General features: G+C 51.4%; 13 protein-coding genes across 13 annotated transcripts; 10 read left to right on the forward strand and 3 right to left on the reverse strand.

Moving 5' to 3' along the window:
• Positions 1-823: 823 nt before the first annotated feature.
• Positions 824-1,347, forward strand: TIM17 (translocase of the inner membrane; the record flags this gene model as incomplete). Its single annotated transcript, XM_064869316.1, has 2 exons — positions 824-1,246; positions 1,297-1,347. 2 exons carry the CDS (start codon positions 824-826, stop codon positions 1,345-1,347), a joined length of 474 nt encoding a protein of 157 aa, XP_064734813.1.
• A 669-nt stretch (positions 1,348-2,016) lies between these two features.
• PMZ80_000867 (uncharacterized protein) lies at positions 2,017-5,799 on the forward strand (the record flags this gene model as incomplete). The annotated part of the gene is made up of 1 exon (XM_064869317.1): positions 2,017-5,799. The coding sequence occupies one exon, from the start codon at positions 2,017-2,019 to the stop codon at positions 5,797-5,799; it is 3,783 nt and encodes a 1,260-aa protein (XP_064734814.1).
• A 504-nt stretch (positions 5,800-6,303) lies between these two features.
• PMZ80_000868 (uncharacterized protein) lies at positions 6,304-7,656 on the forward strand (the record flags this gene model as incomplete). The annotated part of the gene is made up of 1 exon (XM_064869318.1): positions 6,304-7,656. One exon carries the CDS (start codon positions 6,304-6,306, stop codon positions 7,654-7,656), a length of 1,353 nt encoding a protein of 450 aa, XP_064734815.1.
• Positions 7,657-8,751: 1,095 nt separating this feature from the next.
• Positions 8,752-10,701, reverse strand: PMZ80_000869 (uncharacterized protein; the record flags this gene model as incomplete). The annotated part of the gene is made up of 1 exon (XM_064869319.1): positions 8,752-10,701. One exon carries the CDS (start codon positions 10,699-10,701, stop codon positions 8,752-8,754), a length of 1,950 nt encoding a protein of 649 aa, XP_064734816.1.
• A 422-nt stretch (positions 10,702-11,123) lies between these two features.
• Positions 11,124-12,424, forward strand: UNG1 (uracil DNA glycosylase; the record flags this gene model as incomplete). Its single annotated transcript, XM_064869320.1, has 2 exons — positions 11,124-11,497; positions 11,551-12,424. 2 exons carry the CDS (start codon positions 11,124-11,126, stop codon positions 12,422-12,424), a joined length of 1,248 nt encoding a protein of 415 aa, XP_064734817.1.
• A 741-nt stretch (positions 12,425-13,165) lies between these two features.
• PMZ80_000871 (uncharacterized protein) lies at positions 13,166-14,202 on the reverse strand (the record flags this gene model as incomplete). The annotated part of the gene is made up of 2 exons (XM_064869321.1): positions 13,166-13,439; positions 13,496-14,202. The coding sequence occupies 2 exons, from the start codon at positions 14,200-14,202 to the stop codon at positions 13,166-13,168; spliced, it is 981 nt and encodes a 326-aa protein (XP_064734818.1).
• Positions 14,203-15,478: 1,276 nt separating this feature from the next.
• On the forward strand, positions 15,479-16,077 carry PMZ80_000872 (uncharacterized protein; the record flags this gene model as incomplete). The annotated part of the gene is made up of 3 exons (XM_064869322.1): positions 15,479-15,619; positions 15,667-16,022; positions 16,071-16,077. The coding sequence occupies 3 exons, from the start codon at positions 15,479-15,481 to the stop codon at positions 16,075-16,077; spliced, it is 504 nt and encodes a 167-aa protein (XP_064734819.1).
• A 609-nt stretch (positions 16,078-16,686) lies between these two features.
• MSRB3 (Peptide methionine sulfoxide reductase B3) lies at positions 16,687-17,118 on the forward strand (the record flags this gene model as incomplete). Its single annotated transcript, XM_064869323.1, has 1 exon — positions 16,687-17,118. One exon carries the CDS (start codon positions 16,687-16,689, stop codon positions 17,116-17,118), a length of 432 nt encoding a protein of 143 aa, XP_064734820.1.
• Positions 17,119-17,595: 477 nt separating this feature from the next.
• On the forward strand, positions 17,596-19,374 carry AGE2 (ARF GAP with effector function(s); the record flags this gene model as incomplete). The annotated part of the gene is made up of 1 exon (XM_064869324.1): positions 17,596-19,374. One exon carries the CDS (start codon positions 17,596-17,598, stop codon positions 19,372-19,374), a length of 1,779 nt encoding a protein of 592 aa, XP_064734821.1.
• Positions 19,375-20,333: 959 nt separating this feature from the next.
• On the forward strand, positions 20,334-23,177 carry PMZ80_000875 (uncharacterized protein; the record flags this gene model as incomplete). The annotated part of the gene is made up of 2 exons (XM_064869325.1): positions 20,334-22,868; positions 22,920-23,177. The coding sequence occupies 2 exons, from the start codon at positions 20,334-20,336 to the stop codon at positions 23,175-23,177; spliced, it is 2,793 nt and encodes a 930-aa protein (XP_064734822.1).
• A 951-nt stretch (positions 23,178-24,128) lies between these two features.
• On the forward strand, positions 24,129-24,542 carry PMZ80_000876 (uncharacterized protein; the record flags this gene model as incomplete). Its single annotated transcript, XM_064869326.1, has 2 exons — positions 24,129-24,154; positions 24,257-24,542. 2 exons carry the CDS (start codon positions 24,129-24,131, stop codon positions 24,540-24,542), a joined length of 312 nt encoding a protein of 103 aa, XP_064734823.1.
• Positions 24,543-24,839: 297 nt separating this feature from the next.
• Positions 24,840-25,888, forward strand: PMZ80_000877 (uncharacterized protein; the record flags this gene model as incomplete). The annotated part of the gene is made up of 2 exons (XM_064869327.1): positions 24,840-25,775; positions 25,823-25,888. The coding sequence occupies 2 exons, from the start codon at positions 24,840-24,842 to the stop codon at positions 25,886-25,888; spliced, it is 1,002 nt and encodes a 333-aa protein (XP_064734824.1).
• An 890-nt stretch (positions 25,889-26,778) lies between these two features.
• PMZ80_000878 (uncharacterized protein) lies at positions 26,779-27,006 on the reverse strand (the record flags this gene model as incomplete). The annotated part of the gene is made up of 1 exon (XM_064869328.1): positions 26,779-27,006. One exon carries the CDS (start codon positions 27,004-27,006, stop codon positions 26,779-26,781), a length of 228 nt encoding a protein of 75 aa, XP_064734825.1.
• Between the last annotated feature and the right edge of the window lie 231 nt (positions 27,007-27,237).

Raw genomic sequence — 27,237 nt, forward strand, 5'->3', positions numbered from 1 at the left:
TGACTTTGAGAAACCTGGACAATCTTCCCTGCTAAGAGGGGTTCAAAGTAACCAGAACTTGAAAGGAAGTCATGCAAGAGCGTCTAGCACTGTAGGCGAAAGAGAAAAACGAGCACGACGGACATCTACGAGTCGAAGTCGAAGAACGATGGGTGTCACACTCGGCTGGGTCACGCTTGGGCGTTGCAGGCGGGTACAGCTCACTGGGCGTGCAACCACGGCGTGGTCGCTGGGCTCAGGCACAGTCACGGCGTAGCACGGTCGTGCTCGTGAAAGGAAGTAAAGGGAAGAAAGGGGAAATGGTGGAGGTAATGCTTGCGGCGGAGATGGGCCTTCCACTGGAGAGACAATGAGCTTTGTTGGTTTCTTGTGTAGGGACAATGGGATTGAATCTTCTAGAGCGAACAAAGAACAAACGTATTCTGCTAATGTGTGCAGGAAAAGGAGAAGCGGGAAGTGAAGATGGGGTGTACGTACTCTAGAGTAGTAATCTAGGAGTGGGATCACGTGCCGACTGGCGATCGACGAAAGTTTCCAGATTTCGTTGCATGGGGTTCAGATTCATTTCGGAGTAGATTTCGCCTGCCATAGCAAAGACCATCGCCATCGCATACTCGTACATCCATTAATCTGTTATCCAGCGCGTCCTAGACTTCTATCAGAAATCAACCTTTACGCCACTTCTCAATCCTCACGATCAGACCCTAAGCACATCGGTACCTCATTCATCGCATTGGTACAAGCAGGAGCGATCAACTCACTCATCACCTCTTCTTCGACAACTCATTCTCCCTCTTTTCATCACATATAAAACACTCCCACCATGGATCACTCCCGCGACCCCTGCCCCTGGGTAGCCCTCTCAGATTTCGGCGGCGCCTTCTCAATGGGAGCAATCGGAGGCAGTCTCTGGCACGGCGTAAAAGGGTTCCGGAACTCGCCGTACGGAGAAAGAAGGATAGGCATGATCACAGCGATAAAAGCACGAGCGCCAGTAACAGGCGGCAACTTCGGCGTGTGGGGCGGCATGTTCAGCACGTTCGACTGCGCGGTAAAAGGCGTGAGACAGAAGGAGGATCCGTACAATTCTATCATTGCGGGTTTCTTTACGGGTGGGTGTTTGGCTGTGAGAGGGGGGTGGAAGGCTGCGAGGAACGGTGCGATAATGTGTGGTATTTTCCTGGCTGTTATTGAGGGTGTGGGTATTGGGTTGGGGAGGTTAATGGCTGATAAGCAGGGGTTTGATGTGAGTTGAGCTACAGTGGAATGGATGAGATGAAGGCTAACAGGATACAGATGCCACCGCCTGGCGCAGAACCACCGAAACCGATAGCATCGCCTGCGTGACTCGACCTTTGCACAGTGCCGCATTTCATTTGATCGGAGTCGGACTTTCATTGTTTACGACTGCATAGAAATAGCCACCACGCCACTTCTCCTCTCTGTTCTTCTTACATGTCTTTACTTTCAATCAGCATTACGAGGCGCTGGGTGGAGGCTGTTGCTCTTAGAATTTGGATGAGCGTCATGAGCGCGCGTAAAATGAAGGAGAAGGGCATGCTTAAGTGGGATCTTGGATGGCTGGGGCACGAGGGCCTACATCATCTGATCCTAGATTACTTAAAGCGCCAGGAGGCATGTTACGGTTCTGCACCTAAGCGTGCGTGCAGAATGACTGGGCAGTGTATATCATAATGTGTTATTGATGGCAGTAGTGCCGCTGTAACGGAACGGACATATCACATACATCGTGGCTGCTTTGCGATCACCTCTCCGGGCGGCGCTTTCCTTGTTGTATCACAGGACTCAAATGCTAATTCTTCGAGAAACTCTTGATCGTCTGTACTATTACAGCAAATCTACGTATCTAACAAGCAGCATAATCTACACTCGTTGTAATTATTGTAAATCTATTTCAACATAAACGAAACACTCACTTGCTGACGGTATTGACCCGAGAACTTCGTCATATGCATCGCGCATGCGCCGGAGATTTCTACTCACCACAAATGAGCTATGCATTCAACAACTACCGCATTTGACAGCGCAAGTCTCCGCGACTTTGACCCGGCCAGAGACGTACCTGAAAGCCTGCGGCAATATCTCACGACCGTCCACAATCCTCGAGACATCTACGTTGATCGAACACATGCTTCCGAGCGACGACTCCGGCTGCTGCACCGCCGCTTCCTCAACCAGATCACATACGGCTGCAGAAACCCATACTGCAATGTACCAACTTGCTTCAGCTATCGCAAGCGCGTCTCAGGTGCTGCTGTACGGCCATATACCGACGTGAGTGCTCGTGCGCTTGCTACAAAATGTGTTGAGCAATATGCAACCCATGGGCGGGATCTGAGCCGTGGCTCCAGGAGAGACTATGGCAAGACGAAGTCTAGTCTAGGCAGTTTGGATGGAAACCTACACAATGATGGATTGTGCCGTAACGACCCAATCATACCGTGGTATGCCGATCCAGACGAGTACCTTGATAAGATCAGAGCTGCAACTTCAAAGGATGGCAGATCCAGGCGTTATAGTGCTCCTAGGAGGCAGAGCACGGCATCGGAAAAGCAAGAGCACCACAGTAACGGCCACGTTCAGTCACCAAGAGTTTCCAAGAGCAACGGCAGTACTCAATTGAATCAAAGCAGCGAGCACAAGACTAACCCCATTGGCCAGCAGGAGACGTCTACACTTGAGGTTGCAGGGCTTGACAAAGAACGATCGCCGTCCCCGGAAGTGAAGTCCTCGGTATCTTATACCAGGAATGAAGAGCTCCCTGATGCGGCTGGTGGAATTCGTGCTGGTCGCTCGCAAAGGCTAAGAAATGATCATGCATCTTTTGTCCAGTCCATTTTCTCGAGAAATGAGCTTCGGAAACTCGATCAGCTACCCGACGGAGGAGGCACAGCTAATGCATTGCAAGAGGAAGACAATATCCCGGCCAGGCATAGTCAGACCGTACCTGAACAACCGGCGAGTTCCAGGGATTCATTACATTCACATACAAGCAAGTCGGCAGAGTCATCCAGGACCGCGAAATGCTTAAAAAGGTCATCCGCGACTGGCGGGACACCTCAACAGACAATGTCAGGCACAGTCCGTCCTGCATATACTTTCAAACTGTTGCCTCCAAGCGCTATCTTGTGGCTGAGAAATATGCTTATCAATCGCAGCGAGCACATTGACCCACCAATTTCAGAGTTGTCAACACCGAATGGATTTGATCATTTTGTAGAGCAATCTCTATACTTCGTCCTCTCTGATGCTCGCCGGTTGCTAGCCTCAGCCCGTACGTGGGATGACTATGTCAGGTTCCGCGAGAAAGAAGACGACGATGGCATTCAGTTGTCACTAAGCCAGACCATACGTCGCTACAAGCCGCCGGGTGACGGCCTTGTTCGAGCCATGCAAGCTGCCACTGGGCGCAAGCTTACCGCAAATAATGTTGCTGGCATGCTTGGAATGAATCATCCCGACTGGACATCAGTTCTCCAGGTCGTTACAGACTTGATTCAGTTTGTACCCGGAGATCAGGGGCAACCACGTATCATGAGTCATACGTTGCGAGCCATCGAGCAAGGCTTCATCGTGCCGTCCTGGATGAAGAACTTGAAAATTTCAACACCTACCGTAATGAAAGATATGACTCCTCTCACGAATGATGAGGTTGCTCGCCTGATCGCCTTGGTGCTCAGTATGGCGGCCACCATGCAAGATGTCGTGCCGGATCTCGATGCTCTCGAGAACGAACGTTCAACAATGGATCCCTGTTCCGCCGACTTGGACCAAGAAAGTCACGTAATGGGAACGAATCGCAAGGCCTTCTCGCGCAGCCTTCTCTGGGACATCGAGCCGTCGTGTGACCCTGCTGAATTCGTCAATCAAGGCTTCATGAATAGTCTTTGGCCATATGATCGCGATTTCGCAGAGTTGTTCACTGGTATCGCCAACCTTATCAGTTTTCGCATTGCACTTGATGCTACAAGGAAAGTGCAGAGAGCGAAACCCCTTGACACGGTGTCTGACGCGGGTATCGTCAAAACAATTGTCGAATTTGTGTGCAGCAAAGAGGTAAGCCTTTCGGAGTCCATGCAGCTACTTCAGTTCATGCTAGCAGTCTTGCTTGTGAAATGGGACCGCAGCCCTATTATTCGACGTGCTGGTCCTGTTGGCGGTGCTTTGGAAATGCTCAAAGGCCTGTATCAAGTGCGGGAACGACTCGGTCTTAATGACTCGGAATTCTGGATGAGCCTTGTGGAGCACGCATTCGATGAGACTGAGATGCCTTACGAGTGGTTGAGCTTCAGGCCGGATGCTACGCGGATGCACATTCTTCAATATGCTTTCCTGTTCCCACCAGTGATATTAGTCAGGTACTTCAGGTCTCTGAACTTCAAAATCATGAAGCTGTCGCATGAGAAAGCTTTGGAGGTCTCTACGAACGCAAAGGCTCAAATGGTACATGCACGTTGGTCACAGCCAAACCGTATGGATGAGGTGCTGGACAAGGTGAGACCACGCATGAGCCGGTACTTCGTCTTGACTATCGGTCGTGAACATGTGCTTGAGGATGCGATCGGACAGATCTGGCATCGTGAGAGACAAGAGCTGACGCGGCCACTGAGGGTACGGCTTGGTGAAGACAAGGGCGAAGAAGGCCTCGATCATGGCGGTGTGCAGCAGGAATTCTTCCGCCTTGTATTTGCCGAGGCCTTCGACGTGCGATACGGTATGTTCACAACAGATCCAACAACACGTATGACCTGGTTCCGGCCAGGATCACTCGAGCCGCTGTACAAATACGAAGCTCTGGGGATTCTGATGTCGCTTGCTATCTTCAATGGGGTGACCCTTCCAATCACAATGCCGCTTGCTTTCTACAGGAAGATCCTTGGTCTAAAAGTCAAGGAGATCAAGCACATCGAGGATGGGTGGCCTGAGCTCGCCAAGAGCTTCGAGCAGCTGCTGAGCTGGGATGACGGTGATGTTGGCGATGTGATAGGTCGGACCTACGAGTTCACATATGAAGCTTTCGGCACCCACGTCAACATTGACATGTCAAAGAAATCAGCTAAAGGACTAGGCGGAGACGAAGGGACGCAACCACAAACCTCACGTCCTGAGCCACAGTATACAACAGCAGATGTTGTCAACAGAGATCGATACCTAGGCAAGTTCGCAGATCTACAGATCGATGAGATTGGTCAGCCCACCGAGATTTCGAGCACCAGCAGCCCCAGCTCCTCACAAGCTGGGGCCGAAGCACCACTTGTCACGAACGATAACCGTGACAGCTTCGTAAAAGACTACATCAAGCACCTCACCGACGTCACGATCGCACCACAATTCACTGCCTTCCTCCGTGGCCTACATACCCTCCTATCACCACGCTCCTTAGCCCTCTTCACCCCCTCAGTCCTCAAACAGCTCGTCCAAGGCCAGCCAACATCCCAACCCCTTAACATCAACGACTGGAGACAGACGACAGAGCTTCTTGGCTTCCTGCCTTCCGACCCAATCATACACTGGTTCTGGGACATCCTCGCCAACGATTTTAATCAGTCGCAGCTCCGAGCGCTGCTAGCGTTTGTGACGGCCAGTGATCGGATACCGGTAGGTGGATGGGATGGGGTCATCTTCATTATTCAGAGGAATGGAGACGAGGATGGACGTTTGCCGACTAGTCAGACTTGTTATGGGAGGTTGTTGTTGCCTGAGTATAGTTCGAGGGAGGTGTTGAAGGGACGGTTGGAGTGGGCTGTGGATAATTCGTGGGGGTTTTGGATGGCGTGAGCAGTAGCGCAACCGCGACGGTCACGTGAAGCTCTGCTTACGCTCATGAAAGGTGTCGTTCATTGTAGCATACTTTCCTGCTTGTGAGCGACGATAGATTCGTCTCACTTTCACGAACAACCAGAATCAAGAAGCCAACGCTTTTTGTCGGCTGAAGCATCAGCAGCCACGAGCCCATAGTCCCCTCCAGATGGCATGGCACGTTCTTCTGATTGGTCATGCTCGCCTAGCCTGCAGTCGAGTTGCGCCTTCCAAATCCCAAGCCCCGCAGTGTGCTGAATTGGCCGTTGACTTTGACATCGCTCCTACAAGTCGAGTGCCAAGGGTCTTTCCTGCGATCTTTCACTAAGATGTCCGCCAGCCTAAGCTTGCGAGTGTTGTCCTTGAGATACGCACCATAGAACCGACTTCATATGGGCACTTGACTTGTGACGTCTACCTGTCAGCCTTAACAGATCTCATGTGCTATCCCATTGCTTGCAGATGCGAGCACCTTTAGTCACAATGCCGGTGGTTGAGGATGTCACGGTTGGCTATATCTGTCCGCTGTACACCGAGCTGAAGGCGGTGCTTGCTACTTTTGACAACATCTTGCCTCCTCAAACGATACGTGGAACGAAGTATTTCTATGGAACGATTCGAGGCCGACTGGCTGTCGCAGTCCCGTTCCCGTATCAACAGATCGGGCCGCTCACAGCGCTAAATTGTGCAAACAAGCTCCTTCAAGCCCATCCAAGTTTGGAGGAGGAAGGCAGTTATTGTCTGCTTGTAGGAATCGCAGGCGGTATATGGACTCAAGAGACAGATGTCCGGCTAGGCGATGTGGTCATCGCTACAAAGACGTGGGATTGGAGGACAGGCAAGCAAACATCTGGAGGTCTCATATCTACTCAAGACGTCCGACATGCTCCCAGTTATCTACTGGATGGGCTAGGACAATTCCTGTATCGAAGATCCCAAATAGGCCAGAAGATCAAGAACGAGATCACTTGCATGCAAGGAAGAAGCACAGGAAAAGATGACGGCTGGGTTTACCCTGGCAAAGGCTACGATGACTTGTACGATGTGGATTACAGACACGCCGGCGGATCAACATGCGATGATTGCGACCGTGCGCAAGCCCAAAAGCGTCTCGCACGTTTGGATACCTCACCAAGAGTGCACGATGGCCTTGTTGCTTCCGGTAACGTTGTGCTCAAACATGCCAAGGGCCGAGCAGTATTGGAAGAACGAAGAGCACTTGCCGTTGAGATGGAAGCTTGCGGGTTGCCTGATATATTCGCCATGGTTCGAGGAATCAGCGACTACGCTGATAGCCACAAGAATGATATCTGGCAGCCTTATGCAGCGGCTACAGCAGCAGCCTGTGCTCGTCTACTGATACATAGCCTTGACGAAGTTAGAGCAGCCTCGAACTCCAGTACGCTGGATGCAATATCCTATTTGGACCGTATCGAGCTACCAAGGATGCTACGAAACCCTGCCAGTGTCAGTGAGGAGGGACAATCTTCGAGCCCAAGGACAGTTCGTTCAGAATGCTCAAGCCCTGCTATGCACAAGCAACAACATCTTAAAAATGCTGTCAGACCAGTACCTATCCCACGTCCTGCTGTCGAGCCCGCCAACAAGGAGAAACAAATTTCAGTATCTCCCGGAACCACTGTATCTAGAATCGCGGATGTTGTCGGGAACGAAGGGCGTGGCAAGGAAGACAACGACGAGAGGCAGCGTAGCCAAGTATATCAGGACGATCGTAAGAGGCGAGTACACGGTAACTTCGCACTTCGTGTCCTGAGGCCCATCTTGAATCGTGAGGTATTCACAAAGGCAAGACTTTTGCCAGGGATGACTTCCTAACAATGCAATTAATGACCGCCACGAAGCATCACAATACAGCCTCGATCGATCCCAAGAGATGATGCAAATTTAATCAACGATGATCTATCGGGTAGGAAATCTGACCTTGTCTACGCAGTATTGCCCGTGCCGGAATCAAGGGCGACTGGTCGGACTAAGTCTCATCTACGGCCAACGGTGACTAGGCGACAGGCATAAGAGACCCTGCTAAAGAGCAACAGCCTGTATGGTGAAAAGAGCACAGGGTATGGAGGGAGTGAAAGAAGGATAGGGAGAGACTTGCAGATGCCTACCTACGTAAGACAAGACATCTTTCAACAATCTGTGCAGCCTTCAGCTTCTAATCTTGTGTATTCAGCTAAAGGGGTGATTAGATATGCCGGTCCGGAGTATTTATATGTGACAGGCTAGAAGGACAACATGATCAATTCTACGGTGTCGCTCAGCTGTATTTGCAGCACGCGTAGATGCTCGCTGCTTTGCTCATACCCTGTATTGGCATGGCGCGCTCACTTTGGGTTACGCATGCATCACGCATCGAAGGCGGTATCTGCATTGTCTCCGGCGATTGAGTAAAGGGCAGGTACTATATAGCCGTTGACGAGGAAAGGAAGGCGCGACCGGGTGGGTGGGTCATGCGGCACCCGACTAGCTAGGAAGGAGTGCCCGGCGAACATAGCTTAGGAGTGTACGACCGACGAGACAAGTGGATGCGGAAAGCACGATGTTGCATAATCAATCTAAGTATATTAGGGAGGAACTCTCTCTCAACCCGAAGGCACGGCTATGAGGAAGGGAGGCACGATCAGGAGAGGAGACTCTGCGGTCACGAGAGGAGGAAGGTACGATAGTTAGAGAAAGAAGGCACACCCCTACGAGGCAGGTGCGACCCTACGAGGCAGGTGCAACCATTGGAGAAGGAAGGCACGATCGCGAGGGAAGGAAAGCACGTCCTGGCATCGAAATAAGCGAAGGTGCGATGATGAACATGGATGATAAACGCAGACACCGATAACGATAAGCAGCCCGTGTCTTGGCGCAGTCTCGACAATGAGTAGTCGTGTGATCGAACGGACCGTCTACATACCTAGATAATTAGGTAAGATACCGTATGAGTCTCTGCATATTCAGATTCGATCGCTTGCTGCGGAGAATTTTCGAGCTCGAACTGGGTTCTGGCTGGCTCTCCCAGTCATTCATGACGACCATGGAATGAGGAGCTGGAGACACAACGATCTCTGGTGCTGATAGCGTGTCTTCATCCACCTGGCGCTTATGGCTACTGCAGAAGGTTCCCGGACACGGCGAGATTTGGAGATCGAACATCCAGGCGATCTTGCCGCGATGTGGCTCTCTTGTTAAACGCACGCTGATCTGATGCTCCGCAAAGCAGTAGTCACGTGTTTTCTGGTTGGCATTCGTGGGCGGGCCAAGAAGTACTGAGAGGCCCAGGAGCGCATCGCCCTTCAGCAACCAGTAACTCTGTTTGGATAGTGGGATGACATGATCGTCGCCCAAGCCAAGCCAGCCTCGCTCTTTATCCAGGTCGATGGCTGCAAGTGTTCCCCACGAGTCGATTGCTTGTGGGGAATGCTCGTCTCGATGGTCGTCTACACTGCGGTCGTTCCGCACTACGCCGATGATGCAGCATGGGCGAAAATCGAAATCGAATCCGAGCTTGACTGCACTTATCCCGGAAGGAATTGCGGGATGTTCAGGCAGAGTTACGATGACTGCATCGCCAGCAGTGCCTGGCAGCATCTCGATAGTACGGTCGCTCTCGTCCCATTTGTGCTTGGTTGAAATGAGACACTCACTGAGGATGTCCTGAATACCTTGTCCGTCATGTACCTCGACTGACCGTAGGACGAAGCCATACAGTTCTTCATTAAGAAGAGTCCTAAGATATGTGGTCGTGGTATTGCCGGACAGTTTCGTGCTGTCTTTCCGGGTTGCTGTAGTATCAAGCGCGATGTGTATGTCTCTGGTTTTTATGCGGTTAGTGTCGAACTCGTGGAGGAATCCATAATCTTTCGACAAGAAGTTCACCTTCTCGAAGAGGTCACTGTGACGACTACGGCGTAGGAACAAGCCAGGTTGACGCCAGGTGTCTGCGGTCTCGAAACTTGCCAACTCGCAATCAAGGAGAGCTAGATATGTATTTGAGTGCCATGGTAGTAATGGTAGGATGATCGAAAGACCTAGATTGGTGATAGAGAAGGGCGTCGCGCCCTTGCGTGAGGGCCTGAGATGAAAGACCCTGTTAGATGGGAAGCTGTCTGGAGATGGGGCGAGTAATCTGCCGATACTGTTTGCTCTGGTTGTCCATACAAAGATGGTATGGTCATTGTTCTGCTTGATGATCTCTTCCTGGAGGCGCCGGAAAGCCTTGCTACCCTCCCCATAGAGCAGCGGCATATTGACATCGAATATGCCAAGCAAAGAGTAGGCTATGTCCTCCACTCGACGAGCACTTCTTCGTCTTGCCCAAGACATTCGTTGTGCAACAGGCAGGCTGTAGATGTTGAGCTTGTTCTTCAAGACGTCGCGAGGTATAGCAGTCCGTGCAGAGATTCCATCTGCCAAGTCAGCCTTCGAGCCCAGAGGCTCCCAGTCTTTATCGGAGAAGAGCACATGCTGAGGCGCAATCAGTTCTTGCAAGGTCCAGGCTCTAGAGAACCACATGCTCAATTCCGGGGCACCTCCTAGATCGATATCATCGAGGTATGCAAAGCATGTATGGGCTTGTTGATACCAGCGGAACATGGAATTGATAGCCTCTGACAATTCAGCGCTGCTGGCCTTGTCGATGCAACAGGTATCGACCCAGACATATTGAAGATCTGATAGTAATGCTAGCTTGCACACCTGTTTGATCTTGGCGATGCCTTTCTTCTGTATATCATGTAGTCCGGTTGAGATGGCATCATGATACGTAACCTCTTCCTCTCTCCACCGATGAGACAGGATTCCGTACTTCAGGTCTGTGGTAGCATCTCCCTCAAATTCTTCGAAAGCGAGCGTCTGGACATTGATCAAGCGCATAATGCGCTGTGTAGATAGCACACGTGGCCGGAGTCGTACATGCTGGACGGCATTGAAGCATTCTTTTTCTCAAGAACTACAGGGCAAGAATCCTCGGCACCCCTGGGGTGAAGTGCAACTTCCCGTGGGCTGACTAATAAGCTTCTCGAGCCTTATGACCCCTAACGCTTGACCTAAAACGCGTAGATGAGCACGCTCGAGATGTCGTCATTATCCTGACGCGTCTTCTCGAAATTGTAACAGACTGAGGTGCGACAACTTATTGTTCGGAGCCCCCGAGTACGTAAATCTGCAAGAGCCAGCACATCGCAAGACTGGCTTCAACTTCCTTGACAGTGCTTCTGACAATAAGAGGAAGGAATATTCGACCAGTCCATTCCCACTTTACTCTACGGATCAGGTCCCAACGGCATCTCAGCTCCATGTCAACACTTAAACGAAAGGCGGAGCTAACAGCTGCTGCAAACGATCCAAAGAAGGCAAAGAAAGACTCGACCCTTACCTCGTTCTTCGGCGCCCCGAAAGTAGTCCCTTCAACCACGAACGGCGCCTCTTCATCCACCCCAGAAGCTCAAGGAGCTGCACCTAAGTTCGACAAGGAGAAATGGGTGTCAACATTGAATGCCGAGCAGAAGGACCTGCTCAAGCTCGAGATAGACACGTTAGATCCGACATGGCTCGCGCACCTCAAGGATGAAGTTGTCACGCCTGGCTTCCTTAATCTGAAGCGGTTCTTGAAGCGCGAGGTCGACGCAGGAAAGACGATATTTCCACCACTGGAAGAAGTATACAGCTGGTGAGCGTTGTCCATATACTACCTCATTATCCATTGCTGACACTCCTGATCAGGTCCCGCCACACCCCCCTCAACACCGTCAAAGTCGTGATCCTCGGCCAAGACCCCTACCACAACCACAACCAAGCCCACGGCCTCTGCTTCTCCGTCCGACCACCCACACCCGCCCCACCATCCCTAAAGAACATGTTCAAAGAGCTCAAAGACGAGTACCCAACATTCACCCCTCCGCCCAAAAACGGCGGTCTACTCACCCCCTGGGCAGACCAAGGCATCCTACTCCTAAACACCTGCTTGACCGTGCAAGCCCACGAAGCAAACAGCCACAGCAACAAAGGGTGGGAACCATTCACGCAGAAAGTGATAGATCTAGTCGCCAAGGTACGCACGAGAGGAGTCGTGTTTCTGGCGTGGGGTGCACCGGCGCAGAAGAGATGCGCGAAGATATCTGGGGCGAAGCATATTGTGCTCAAGGCTGTGCATCCTAGTCCGTTGAGTGCGGCGAGGGGATGGTTCGGCTGTGGACATTTTAAGAAGGCGAATGAGTGGTTGGAGACGAGGTATGGGAAGGAGGGTGTCATAAATTGGGATTTGAATGTGCAGAAGCCGATTAAGGCGCCTGGTGTCAAGGATGAGCCTGTCAAGGTTGTGGGGAGCCAGAAGGGTGGTGAGGTTGAGGAGGATGGGCCAACGACGGAATTGCCGGAGGTGAAGAGTGGGAAACCTGCGGCGAAGAAAGAAGAGTTTGATGATGAAGAGGATGAGGATGCTATTGATGCGTTGGAGGAGCTAGCGAGGAGTGATGCTGTTGAGCCACCGGAGCAGGAAGCTGCTAAGGAGGCTGTGGAGGGTAAGACGGGCGAGAAGGGCGAGGATGAGGATGAAAATGGGGATAAGGAGGTGGGAAAGGAAAACGATGGAAGATAAAGAGAATGATGGCAAGTGAGGAAGGTGCTGTATAGTCTACAGTAGCATTACAAGTGTGCTGAGTAGTATGTTCTCGATGTATAACATCAGGGACAGTGGGGCATTGCAAAGCATGGCGCTGGTCGGCGCTCAGTCGGTTCTTTCATGTGGATATATTGGGTACCTAGTTCGAAGCTGTGAAGGCCGCTGCTTCCGTCTTCCACCTCGAATGCATGCAAGGAGACACCGATGCGAATGCGTGTGCTCTTTATGCGCAACATCGAAGGACGACAGTACACCAGGCTCTCAATGGCGACAAGTGTGTATTCGCACATTTCCTGTGAAGTGAGAGGAGATACCCAAACGTGGATTAACGATCATCGAAAAGGGGCAAGATCATGTCTGATTTCGCAACGAAACGCTGTATGTATAATATTCGGGAACCTGCGTTGGCATTATAACTCCGTCTTCATACCTGAGGTCTTTTATCCGGTTCCATGGTCACCTACATATTAGCATACCAGTTTAAAAGACCATACGTATTACGTCTGAGTATGCGCAACCTTCCGTGGCTCTTGTCCTGTAAACAGCACTACCTCGCGGCCCAATCCATATTGACTGTCCTTCGATCCGTCACTAGATCGATAGCTTTAGATTTAGTGCTGGCCCGATTAGCTAGAACACTATAACTCAATGCCGTCCAATTCCCTCAAGCAATCTCTTGTACGCGCCCACGCCTGCCTACCCAGCACGCCTGTTGCCTCAGTCATAGGTATGACTGAGAAGAGGTGGCGGCGGAGGCTCGTGAACCTCGGCACCAACATACACCCGCACAGCGACAAGCGTATATGTTCTGGCATCGACCTTGACATCCAGCATCAGCTCTCGTTTGACAAGCTGTGACGTGGTACCACTGTGACGCACATCGGGAACGTAGCACAGCACGCTTACAAGGTAGAAGACCTGAGACGGCCACTGGCCATCAAGGATGTACTGTGTGAAGGTGCCAGTCTGTTGCCTCTGGTATCTGATCACTCTGCACAGCTTGTGGATACTGCCGGGAAAATGTAGATTGCCTTGCAAAGCGCTCACTTCTGGTAGCGTAGAACACGACGGAGTCTGGGGTGGACACTGAGCGGTAGCCCATGGATCTCTCTTTCAGACAGGAAGGCCTCTCCGTTGGGCGTCGCTCCGGCTCGCGTCCAGATGTAGCGCTGACCGGCGTAGATGTCAATAGTGGCCAAGTTCTTCATGTATTTTGACAGATCCACAGGCCGCAGTGGTGGTGAGATATACTGCAAGCGCCACTCTTCACTCTTGAGGGTGGGAATGGAAGCCATCAGCTGTTTGACAGTCATAGACACGATTTGCTTTATCGTCTTGCTAGGGTTTGCGGGTTTCTGATATATGAAATGAGCTTCGACATAGGCCTTCTTGGCGTAGATCGCTAGGGCATCTTGGAGGAATTGTCTCGAAACAAAGAGACTGGCAAAGTCCTGTCGGACTTTCAGGTAGAAAACGGAGGACCTTGAAGGATTGCTGTTATCGATCATGCCCACTCGGGCTGCGCGCAAGGCGGTATTTGTGTTGCGCGATATTGTTCCACCACCACCCTGGTCGGAGGCAAAGGTGAACCCCAGGATCCGGTATTTGATCTCTTGAGGTAGGTCTTGGTATCGGAAAACTTCATGCTTCGTTGGAGACTGTGGCACCACATGCCTAAGTCGTGCAGCACGCCCGTGCTCATTGACGGTGACGTTAGCTTCCACAAGGTCTGTTGGCGCTGGACTCATGGACATCGTGGTCGGTAGCATATCGTACTTCTAACAGAGATGATATTTCGAGGTCTTGTACGAGTCGTAGGGATTTGGTACTGGAACATTCAGGACAAAGTATGCCCATGCTGAGAAGATATAACGCGGCGCGGGGGCCGCAGGTGCAAGATCAGTGATGGCGAACGGTACTGCGACTTTGTTGTCCATCCAGACACGAATTCACCAGAGTGTGCGACACCAAAAATCACTCACCTCACTACGACCACACCGAACAGGATGGAAAGTGGCCTCTGACCTGGTGCCATCTTCTGGTCGACACTTTTTGTGCTTAAGCAGGTTCGTGCGTGCAGTCATTGCGTGTAGTGGTTGACGACAGCTTCACAGTCTCGTTTCGATCCCAGTCATCTTGCTTGGACATAAAACTCAGACTCTGTCCATGAGTTTGTCTTTGTGAAGCTGGTCGCACCTATGCACATAAAAGCGCGAAGCGACTGGAAGCATAAGCTTAATCAGCGTGTACCGTGACTCGCGAGAGACGTTGTAGCCTCGCACTGAGGTGATGAGATAACTTGGGCTTCGAGGCAGGAACGTGTTGCACGTCGTTTCGATTCAACATTGTTGGCTAATAAGAGCGATGTCGGCGGCCGTCCAAGGGGTGCATGAACCATGTACCGAGGAAGTTACTTTCGGCAAAAGCTTATCTGCTGCACTAGCAATGCATGCTGCTTCTGGAAACCCCACTTGCATCATCAACGGGTTTAAGCAAGCACATCGGACTGCTGGCGGGGCTGTTGTAAAATTGAGATGCTCGTAGGTTCATGCAGTAATATTGAGAAGTACTTAAAGCATCGTTGCTGCGTTTTGAGTTGAGTGCAATCAGAACACCAGGCCCGAATTTGCGCAACTTGCTCCCACGAACATAGAAAATCCATCATGTCTTCCAATCCACCAGGCCAATGCTGCTTTCAGGGCGTCAAGCATGAAGGCAAGGCCGTCGGACGATATGAACAAACCGAAGATTTCGAAACCTACATTTCTGAGGCGCCAGACAAATCGACAGAGAATGGCATCCTGATGCAAGTCAACTCTCGGTTTCCGCAATGCCGCCATTGCTGACCCGATCAGAATTACAGATGTTATCGGACATCGATTCAATAACGCTCAGCTCATAGCTGACCAATTTGCTGCGAACGGGTATGCCAGCGCTGCTTCGAAACTCAAGCTTAGCGGTTGTTGATGAGGACTGTCTGGCAGATACTTCGTGTTCATGCCTGATCTCTTCTACGAGGACCCTATTCCTATGAATAGACCAGGAGACTTCGACATCATGAAATGGATGCAGGGCGAATATAGCGAAAAGAAGATCGCGCACTTACCGCCCGTGGTAGACCCTATCATCGAAAAGAGCATCAAAGCAATGAGGGAGAAGTATGGTGTGAAGGTAGGTTGATGTCTTTTGCCAGGGTGCAATGGCTGATGACCATCTAGAAAATTGGCGCTGTCGGATATTGCTTTGGAGCCAAATATGTGGTCCGTTTCTTGAAGCCCGGTCAGGTTGATGTCGGATACTCTGCACACCCTTCCTTTGTCGATGATGACGAGCTCAAAGCCATAAAAGGACCCTTCGCCATCAGCGCCGCTGAAACCGATCAGATTTTCCCGACAGAGAAGAGACATCGATCCGAGGAGATCTTGAAGGAAGTTGGTCAGCCATACCAGATCAATCTGTATTCTGGTGTTGAGCACGGCTTCGCCGTCCGAGGAGACCCTAACAACCGGGTTGTCCAATACGCGAAGGAGTCCGCGTTCCTGCAGGCGGTGGCCTGGTTCGAGGAGCACCTCAAGTGAGTCCTTTCTGGTCGATGAAGATTGTCGGCTGATATTCTTTGCAGGTCGTAGTAGTGGCTTACCATTATAGAGTCAGCGTGTCTGCAGCGAAACTCTAAGGATGTATGGTACAGTTGGGCTTCACACAGTTCTAAGTTACCAGCGAATAGTCCATCACTATGAATAGACGTTTAAAGCCATGGAGACCGTACTTTCTTGACGTGTTGAAGGTCTGCTCGATGTATTCGTCCGTGTTATTCTGGTGTGCACTTTGCGTTGGTGATAATCCTAGGAAAGGGTTCACGATTCCATAATCTCGACGTTGTGGTGCTCAAGCTAACCCTATCTGAGAATAGTCAATCTGGTTTGATGACGTCGATCTACTGAGATCCTAGCGTCAGCGGGCAACAGTCCAATACATTTGAATATGACCCCTTCCAAATCATTTCTTTCCTTTGCCTTCGACGCTCGCCCCAGACTTGAGACAAACAAATATATGTAATGCGCCTTCCATCTTTCCCCAACCTCATTCGAACACTATACGCGTTCTCGAACACCACACTTCGACATCAAGCAACAGCACCTCGGTCACTTGGCCTACCATTAAATCGCGCCACCATCCGGTCTATGCCAACAATCCCCTTCTTAGGCTCACTCTTCGGAACATCGGCTTCGGAAAAGATGTCTTACCCTGACGAGCGATCACCACAAGAGTGGCAAGCAGTCCTCAACAAAGAGCAGTTCCGAGTACTACGAGAAAAGGGCACGGAAGCACCGTTCACTGGCGAGTACGATAAACATCAGCCTAAGGATGGAGTTTATACGTGCGCTGGTTGCAACAAGCCTTTGTACAAGGCGGAGCACAAATTCAAGAGCGGCTGCGGATGGCCAGCGTACTTCGATGCGATACCTGGCGCCGTCACACGACACACCGATAGCACATTCGGCATGCAGAGGACGGAGATAGTTTGCAGCAATTGTGGTGGTCACCTAGGCCATGTCTTCAAGGGAGAAGGCTATGCGACACCTACAGACGAGAGGCATTGTGTGAACAGTGTCTCGTTGAAGTTCAATGCCGGAGATCCTCAGACGGGCAATGGCGAGGCTAAGTAGATTTCATGTTTCGAATGTTGCGAGAGCGAGAGTTGTTCAGCTTGATATCCGATATTCTGAGATGCAATGCATCAGCGTCGTCCTGCGTTGCCCGCGCAGGCTACTGCTTCGTACGTGGGTCAGCGTGAAGGTTGGCTTCAAGATTAAAACTGTTCACATCTAAGTTGTCTTCGCCGATCACAATTGGTCTCAGCGTGCCTCGTGTATTGCCTCGTGCTATTGCCCTCTGAGGGTCGTTGCGTAAACGGGTTTTAATGGTCGTCCGTAGTGCCACCGCAAACCGTTCTTTGTGATCGACCGCAGTGAGCGTGCTAGATTACCGCATCAAGTGGCAGACCGACACTGGTACGTTAAATGAACCAGACATTGTTATTGTTGTTGCCTTGAGAGTCCCAAACCTCGATATAAGTTGCTTGCGTTCACCTGCCGACATTGTAGTTCACATCTTCCGAGGTTTCTCGACTGCCAACTTGAAAGATGAATCGAAGCCGCCCAGCTGCGGGCAACGACAGGGCAGCACAGAATGCACAAACACTCAAAGCACTAGTCAAGCTCGAAAGCAACAAAGTATGTGCGGACTGCAAGAGGAACAAGCACCCCAGATGGGCCAGTTGGAACCTAGGAGTGTTCGTATGCATAAGGTGCTCGGGCATACACCGTGGCATGGGAACACATATCAGTCGAGTCAAATCTGTTGATCTTGATGCATGGACAGATGAACAATTACAAAGCGTACTGAAATGGGGCAACTCAAGAGCCAACAAGTACTGGGAGGCAAAACTACAGCCTGGCCATGTACCGTCGGAATCTAAGATCGAGAACTTTATCCGCACAAAGTACGAATCGAAACGGTGGGTTATGGACGGACCCATGCCCGATCCCTCAACCCTTGGAGATGACGACGATGTACCACTGAATGTTGTGCAAGAGAAGGCGAAGATTGAAAGAAGCACGTCGCAGAGGCAGGCCACCGGCTCAAGACAGGCGCAACCGCAAGCTGCGATGAAGCCGCCTCCACAACAGACCAACGTGAATTTGTTTGACGACTTTGAGCCTCCAGCTCGTCCAAGTACAACAGACGTTGTGGCTAGTAGACCTGCACCACCGCCTCAGCCGGCAGCAAAGCCAGCGAGTCAATCGAGCAATCTCATGGGTCTGGACTTCTTCGGTGCTCCTCAATCTGCTGGAGTCGGGAGACCATCAAGTGTCGCGTCAAACCCAGTACAGGGCAACAACGCGCGGAGCGATCTGAAGAGTTCCATTCTATCATTGTATGCAAGTGCACCAAAGCCTCAACCTGCAACACAACCACTACATGAACGACAGACATCTTTCGGTGGGATGGCCTCTCCCACAGCACCCAAGCAGGACGCCTTTGGCGGCCTCTCTGATGCGTTTGGAGGCATGAGCTTCTCCAGTGCACCTTCGACTGCGAGGTCACCTCCGCCGCCACAGTCATCAGTTGCGGCTTTTGGAGGACTTTCCTCCCCCGTGGCGTCGCCTCCTCCACAGTCCTCATCTATGGCTGGTCTAAGCTTTCCGAGCGCGCTACCTGCAAAAGCTGCTCCTTCAGCGGCTCAAGTCGTTTCGCCTCCTCCCCTAAGTGGTGGCGACTTCTTCTCCGCTTCGTCCAGCAAACCTCCACCTCCGAAGCCAGCAGCGGTACCACAGCCGTCCAACACACTCAATTTCTCTTTCACCCAAGCAGCTTCACCTCCACCTGCAGTGAAACCTCAAGCGACGTCCATACCTGCGGACCTGTTTGCAGATGACGGCTTCAACGATTTCGCGTCGGCGCCGTCAAGACCGCCACCAGCACCAGTAGCAAAGATGCCATCCCCGCCAATACAGAGTCCTCCAGCCTTCAACTCGGCATTCAATTTATCTTCACCTACAACGACAGCTCCCAAACCTGCACCGGTGCCCCAGCCAACTCGACCAGCCATGACCTCGCAGTCGAGCGCCAGTATGTTCGACCCGTGGGGTGGAGCAGACTCGAATGCCTGGGGCGCTCCTGAACCCGCAAAGCCTGCAGCCCCCAAGGTAGAACTCGGCAGTGTACCGTCTCGCATTACACCTAATGATATCTCTGGAGGATGGGGAGCACCTATCTCAGGTGCTAGTAAACCAACCGCACAGCCTACAGTGGCTGCCGATGAGGACTTTGGAGGATGGACATCAGCCGCAACACCAGCAGCGACGAAGCCGACGGGTGGCTTTGGCGGATCTGATCCGTTTGATAACCCTTGGGGATGAAAGAATTCATTATCTCGGTACTGATTGAGAGGACGCAAGGCACACACGAGAGCAATACGAGAGAGCAAGAAGGTTATGAAGTTGTCTAAGAAATACTTAAGCCCTGTTTGCGTAGTACCTTTCAGTGACCCTCGCACTCCTGCGTAGCTCTTCTCGATACTGATGATGTGGACCGTGACCTTGAAGGACCGAAAATGAACACGAGCATAAGCACCAATGTCCTTGCCCTCATCAGGATGACCAGAAGTAGTCACTGTCAGAGCACGCCGTGGTGGTCTTGCTTAACTTCGTGATAAGATGCAGGTTCTATTTACAGTTTGGAAGACAATGCGGAGATAAGCCACAAATTCAATACCCCTGTCCAGGCTCGGCGTTGGCTTGCTGGCAGGCGCCGTGGCCGAGATCAACGTCGCATGGACAGCGGTCCGGGAGTGGTTATCCTCTTGTGCCAGCCCTCGCCAGTGCTTGGTCCGGCTTGTTTCAGTGTCCAATGATGTCGCACCTTTAATTGAACCACCAGACTTGCGAGGAATCGCGCCTGTTCTCCGACTGGTTATCTGGCTCTTGCTCTCATCACGCAGACTCCTTGTCGTTCGTACTTGCATTTTCGACATATTCCGCCGGCTGTACATTCCACCAAGATTGCCGGCCTTCCTCCACCGAACTGTCTAATCCCAGAACCACGAATACATATCTGACAGCGAACGAGCACCTGTGGAGAGAGCCTAGGAGGACAAATTGGAAACACAACGCATCATCTCCCTGTAGATACTGCACAATCGATCCGACCAGATCGCGAAACATATACCGCACAGACAAAGCACGGATGGTGGCATACAGCAGCCGTTGACACGAGACGAAGACACCAAGGACTTGTCACTCGACTGCGACGCTGGAGTCTGTTTGCTTGTCACAGCCTGAGGCTGCCCGATGCAGGTACGCATAGAGCCCCCCTCGCTATGCTGGCCGCACCCTTAGACGAGGACGACCCGCCTAGAATATACCCCCGAGAAGAAATAGACCAGCCCGAAGCAAGGCAGAAAATGCCATGGACTTACACGATTACTAACGTTCCCACTTTGAGACAGACCTCCACGAGAAATCGTGACATTCCCCGTGGCGCGAGCTTTGCTGCTCGGACGCGAGGACATGCACCGCATCTCTCAATTAGCGACGATAGTCATCATGTGACCGAGACCATCGGTTTCCTGTACGGCGACGACGACGAGCGAGATCCTCGACGGGCTTCGAACGCCCCCTCCGTGGCCCGAAGCTCAGTATATAGCGACCGTTCTGCTGCCGCCGACGACGACATGACTAGTCCACAAAGGACATCCTCCCCTCGGAGACTCGGCACAGAGAACAATGCGCCTGCGCCTCGCCATTTCGAGCCCAGCAATGGTCAGCAGAAACCACATCCTGTCAGGAGCTACTCCTTCGAGAACGTCAATGGACAAACACAAGGGCCAGCTATGGCTGCAAGAGAACAGTCTCCTCAAGAGACTGCCCAGGCGCAATTCCCGCTCAATGATATAGACTATGAATCGAGCCCGGCTGCCGTGGCTCAGGAGCTGAGCAATTTGCAGGCTCTCAGAAGGATGTCTATGGACGTACATGCCGCTGGAGATCCCGACCTGCCGACCCTCAATCCTGCTGCTATACCCAGTGCGCCCTCTTCCACAGCTTCCGATGACGATGCCGCAAGATTGTTCTGGGTGCCTGCAAGATTACACCCAGAGCTGGCCCCGAAAGAGTTCAAGACATTCCTCGATAGCAAAGCCGAGCAGATAAACAGGCGGTCGGGTGATCTTTCCACCTTGGGCTCCTCGTCTATGTCCTCGAGGAGCGCCTCACTTAGTTCAAACAGCAGCGGTCTGGCAAGGAAGAAGTCCATGCTTTCGAGAGAAGTTAACAACTCCTCTGGGTACAGAGATGGTGCTGACATTCTGGAACGCAAGCGGTCAATGTCACACCGCCATCAACCGTCGGACCCCAACCTGGCAGAATTGGAAACTCTAGTGGCCAATAATATACAGGTACAAAGACCTGAGAGTCCAGACGAGAACGAGGACTTCATTCTGCCATCTGTACCGTCTTCGAGCCTAAAGCGATCAACCAAGACACGATATCAAAGGGCAGGAAGTGGGATGAGAGGAAGAGGAGATCGTCCTCAGCGCGGGTCGAAAAGGACACAGACACCAGATCAGGAATCTGGTGCAGGAGATTCTTCGCCAGTGCCAGACACTCCGGTACAGTTCTCTTCATTTTCTTCTCCTGACTCTGCCAAGTTGGCGGACACTCTGAGCTTATCAGCACCCAAAACTGCACAAAATGCCCAGAACTTCTCACTACCTGGGCGCAGTCAATCGCCACCACAAGATCCTGCCCAGTCAACAATAGCCAATAACACTTTCGATTCCATTCTGGGTGGACCAAGTACAGATCGCTTGAGTACACAAAGTGCACCTGAACATCGAACTCGTAGAAGGCACATCATACAAGCGGATCGACAATCTGTGCCACAAATCATCGAAACACCTCCGAGTGAAGAACACCCTGCTTCAAGCCCTACGATAGGAACTGCACAACCTTCCGATCAACCACAACCACAAGTGCGACCTGCGCAACAGCATCCGGCACGCACATCTTCTCGCGAGGTGCCTAAGCCGCAAACCCGTCCGCCTATGCCTAGAACACATTCAAGCGCGTCTGTAATATCAAACAAAGGCTCACGCGCAGATATCCCACCTCTGACCACTCCCAAGCAAAGCCTAGATCAGCCATCACCACTGCCTGGAAATGATACGAACACGGCCAACCTGTCTTTCATACCCACCCTGACTGTGGACAAGCAATCCCAGGAAAAGAAAGAGTCGAAGAAATCTGGTTGGGGGTGGTTGCTTGGAAAAGATGACGACAAAGATAAAGGCAAAGGCAGGCCTGGCAGGAACACACAAGGGCACGATGGCACACGATTGGATGTTCTGCAAAACTCCATCGATGGTAGCTCAAGACGACGGGAAACGATCGAGCTTGACCGTGACAGTGTACGTCTAGAAGAGGAACGGAAGAAAGAAAGTCAAAGAAAAGCATCTTCGGGCGATAAAAAGGAGAAGGATGGCATCTTCTCTTCTCTGTTTGGCGGTAAGAAGTCGAAGGCGGAGAAAGAGGCAAAGAAGAGCTCTCAGCGACTCTCGCCCGAGCCACGACGTCGGGAACTCAAGCCCGATATTGACTACAGCTGGACCAGATTTTCCATACTGGAGGAACGTGCCATCTACCGCATGGCACACATCAAGCTTGCAAATCCGAGACGGGCGCTGTATTCTCAGGTTCTGCTCAGCAACTTCATGTACAGCTATCTTGCGAAGGTACAGCAGATGCACCCACAAATGAATTTGCCGACGAGTGCAAAGCATCAGAAGAAGCAGAAAGAGCCACCGCCACAACAGCAGCAATCTGATGAATTCAGCACGTATCAGCGATATCAGCAGGTATGATGTGTCCTAAAATACTTTGTAGAAAATAAAACTGACCTAATTTAGCAGCAGGACCAGCAACAACAGCCCGCACAAAGCTCCCAACATCAGCAGCAGCAACAGCCCGTAACCTATGATGGCCAACATGCTTCCCATGGATACGAACAAAATAATTCCCGGCCAAGCACAAGAGGCAGTAGCCGGAGCGCAGAAAGCGCACACAATACTGGACAGTACACGAATCATAATTCCTACTCTTACCGGGCGCAGCAGCAGCAACCCGTGCAGCAATACGAAACGGATCGCGAGCAGGAGACCTGGTGATAATCGCCTCCCTTTTCTGAATACAACACCGGCAATTCCAACCTTCTCAGTGTACACATCACACTTCTCAGCATTGCAACAATGACGCGATACGATGTCATGTCTGATTATTAGCATCTCGATTTCCGAAGCACACAAACGGCCATTACTTGCATTGGAGGACAAGATATTATTTGTCTGATACTACGACGTTCAGTCGCATTTGGAGTTGAAAATGCTCCCAATCTCATTATGAGCCGCTATGAGCTGTGATTTCAGCTTTTTTCCTGTGGTGAAGGCAGGAGCATTTCTGCTGGTGTCGCACTTATGGATAATTGGCTACACCGCAGGCAATTGGAAGGGGGCATGGGTGGTGCCCTGATCAGGGGCAACGGATGTAGATATGATATAGTAGACATCAGGACCTAGAGTACCTTCCCAACAACAGTTCAGCTGCGACAATACGTCCCTGGCGTTAGCTGACTTGTTCCTGTGTCGCAATACGTGGTACATATTTACTGTCGTGCAGTTGAAGGCAGTCCTATTACGCTTTATAAAGGAGCGGAGCGGAGCTGAGCGGGAAGCCGCATGCGGAAGCCGCGCTTGGCCTTCTGACCTCATGCCTCGTCTTCCTTCGGCGGATCAATTCATGTCTCACGTACTCACTATACACATTTGACGTCTCACGCAAGCTGTAACTTACAACGACGACCGTGACTACCAGACCACGAAACCGAATCTCTATCTCCATCAACTCTTGACTCGTAAGAACATCCGACCACATCCGATCCGGAATCGAACATCCATCACGGACGGTCTCTGTTTGAACAGAAGTCCATACTGAGCCTACTGCTTCTGCCGCTCCAATCACGCTTCCGGGTCACAACAACGGACGTGCTTAATCGATCCTCACGATCCTCGCGCGGCTGAACGGAAGAGGAGCCGTCCGAGCTACAACCGCAGGCGTTCAAGATGACAGACGCATACGCAAGAGAAGAGTAAGCACGCCTCACCTCTCATCCAACACAAATCTACCAGTCCTCCATTCCATCAACCGCCATGCACCTTTGCATAGTCACATCACACTAACACACCCGCAGACAAAACAACGCCCTCCTCTCCTCCCTCCACGCCAAATCCTCCCAGCTAAAACACATAACCCTGAACATCTACGATAATGCGCGCGATCAGTCCACGCTCGACAACACGAATGAGGCGTTTAGCAGTATGGGCACGAATCTGAGGAGTAGTATGGGGCGGTTGGGGAGGATGGCGAAGAGTGGGGATAAGGTTGCGGTGTTGAAGTTGGCGGGGATTATTAGTGCAGTTGTGATTTTTGTTTGGGTTGTGGGTGGGTGGATTTTTGGGTTGGTGTTTGGACGGTGAGGTGAAGGCAGAAGTGAAAGAGGAGGGGCTACGGCGGATACGGTGAATGATGCTCACCTGGACACGGATAAGTCAGCGCGAAGTGAAGACACAATCATGCGGAGTTGTGCTCGCGTTCCTGTCACTACTACCAGAAGAAACAGACTCCACTACTCGGTCGCCAACCCGTCAGGATAGCTATGTTTCTTGACAACTTTCTATTATCTCTCGATCACCATATCTCTCATACAACTCCAGCTTAGTCAACTACGTTTCCCGTTCTTTCAAAATCTCCACACTCTACCAATACCCACTACGATGGCGCTCACGGAGAAAATTTATTTCGGGTTTTATGATGCGAAGACGAGAGGCTATTCTTTCACACCGGCAACGGATCTCTGGAAGCTCTCCACCAGCAATGTCCGGGGTTTTGAGAAGGGCCGGCCAGGCAGAGCTCGAAGATTCAAGAAAGCGCAGGCCCTAACATATGAAGGGCTTCCTGGAGAGATACGCAACACTATTTACCAATATGCCTATGCAGCAAACCACTACGCTTCACTCTCGATTAAGAGGTACATTCCTCCTAAAACGGTCACTCGTTCTCGATCTGGCCTCCTAGGACAATGCATCCCGGAAGATGGCGCTATAACTGTTACATTACCGGACAGAATCGGGCAGCTTTTCGTCTCGAAGACATACCTCATCGACGCGCTTCCGCATTTCTTACAGTCGCTCACGAGTAACATCAGGATGTGCTCTTGGGACGTCTTCCTCGATTCTCTGCATCCAACGCCATTCGTCAAGTACGTATGCTTGACCATGTTGCAACTCACAACCGAGCTACATACCAACGTCAGAGACAAAATTGGTCTTGATGTATGCCTCGGTGTCAATGGCAGCGGTTTTGGGAAGCTCAGCACCATATTTGTCCAATGTACGGACAAACCCGTTTGGCTTCAAAGCAAGCAAAACGCGCAAGAACAAATTCTCAGATACACCCCACAGAAGTATACCACTACTCACGATTCCGTCGCAGTACCCTATGCGTTCTACGACATAGGTTCTGCCGTACCAGCCACGAAATGGCCCACCGTCTTCAAGGAGTGCTTCAAAAACTTTCTTGGTGAACACAACTTATATCTGGAGTTGAAAGAATATCTTGCGAAGACGTTGGAAGGGAGAAGACCTCATTTATTGCAATGTACGTTCTGGATTGATGTTCGTGGTGGCACTGGTGGGGCTCGGTTCGAGCTGGTAAGTCCGACCTCAGCGGTAGCTCTTGACCTTTGCTGACTGTGTAGGACATTAGGGTCGAACAGTGCAAGGAGGACGAGGCGACTTGTTATGTTGAAGGCGATCACATCTGAATGTCCCACGGGACTGAAGGAGCACATGTGGAACTCGATCTCGATCGGTCAAACAGCATGGTGTACATGCCGTTGTGGCAGGGACACTATACACAAAAGCTGGCCACCAGGCACATCTTTCGGCGATTGTTGGGCCAGCTCCTCACAGCAGCTTCCTGTCCTTTCGATAACACTCGTCTGCAAAATCGACCACACGAGCTCAGAGCTAGAGCATATGGGAAAACGCTTGCTGCTTCACAAGTTGGCTCGTTTCGCTACGCGAGTGAAAGCAGGTTACAAGGACGTCACTCAAACGAGCGCGCAGCTTCCGCGTCAGGTTTCACACAAGAAGTGGAACGAGATGAGCATACGTATTCACCATAGGCTACAAAGCTATCTAGCCGCAGAATATAAACATTGTCAACCAAAGACCGGTACTTACCAACCCATAAATCTAGAGCCTCAAACATGAGCAGAGTAGAGCAGATCAGCCGTTATTGCTAACCTCCCGATCTCACCTCCTCACACTCTCATCCACCTCTCAAACTCCACCCTCTTCATCCATCCTCGCCATCTCATCTCACAACTACCCATCCTACCGCCGAAACAATCCCGCCTGGGGCCTCCCCTGCCTCTCCATATGCTCCTTGTCCCATCTGTTCCTCTGCCCGAATATCAGGTTTCCTCTTACATCTAGCCACGAAGTCTCGACGTCGTAGTGCTGCTCTATGTTAGGCATGATTTTCCCGTTATGACTTTGTTGTATCGGTTAGTTAGGAGATTGAGGATGGAGGTGTGGTTGTAGCATGGTGATTCATGGGTGACATACTGCTCATGTCTAAGGGAAAGCACTCTCGAGTCGTGTATTAGAAAGCATGGTCGCAGTAAAGCAAGACTATCACATTGGTCCATCACAATGGCAACGTTTCGATGATGTCTGCAGCGACAGCAGCCCAATCAACCAACATTTCTTCTCCTTCCGCTGCTGTCCACAAGACAGAGTCCATCATCGTGAGTTCCACCGCCCCCTCGTACGTGACCGTGATAACCTCAGCAAATTGTGGCTGCAGTACGACGTCTTCGAAGATGATCCCCTGTTGAAGGCTCTGAGTGAAAACGTTCGGATCACCGGTCGACATTGCATCTGCAAGGTTCCGAACGGCCTGCTCGTCGGGAGCACCCTTAAGCTCCTGGTGGGAGCACGGTCAGCCGCTTCTTCGACATCTATGGTATACAAGGCTAGCGAGTAGTAAGGTGAACTTGCCTTGGCTTCCTTGGCACCTGTTTCATTCTGGGTAGTGGACTCGATTTTGCTTCTGTCTACCTTAGGGGAATGAGGTAGCGTTGATCCTTCAACAAATGTCCATCGT

This window comes from Knufia obscura (assembly GCF_036327395.1).
Source record: "Knufia obscura strain CCFEE 5817 isolate CBS 148926 chromosome Unknown scaffold_1, whole genome shotgun sequence".
Classification (NCBI taxonomy): Eukaryota; Fungi; Ascomycota; class Eurotiomycetes; order Chaetothyriales; family Trichomeriaceae; genus Knufia; species Knufia obscura.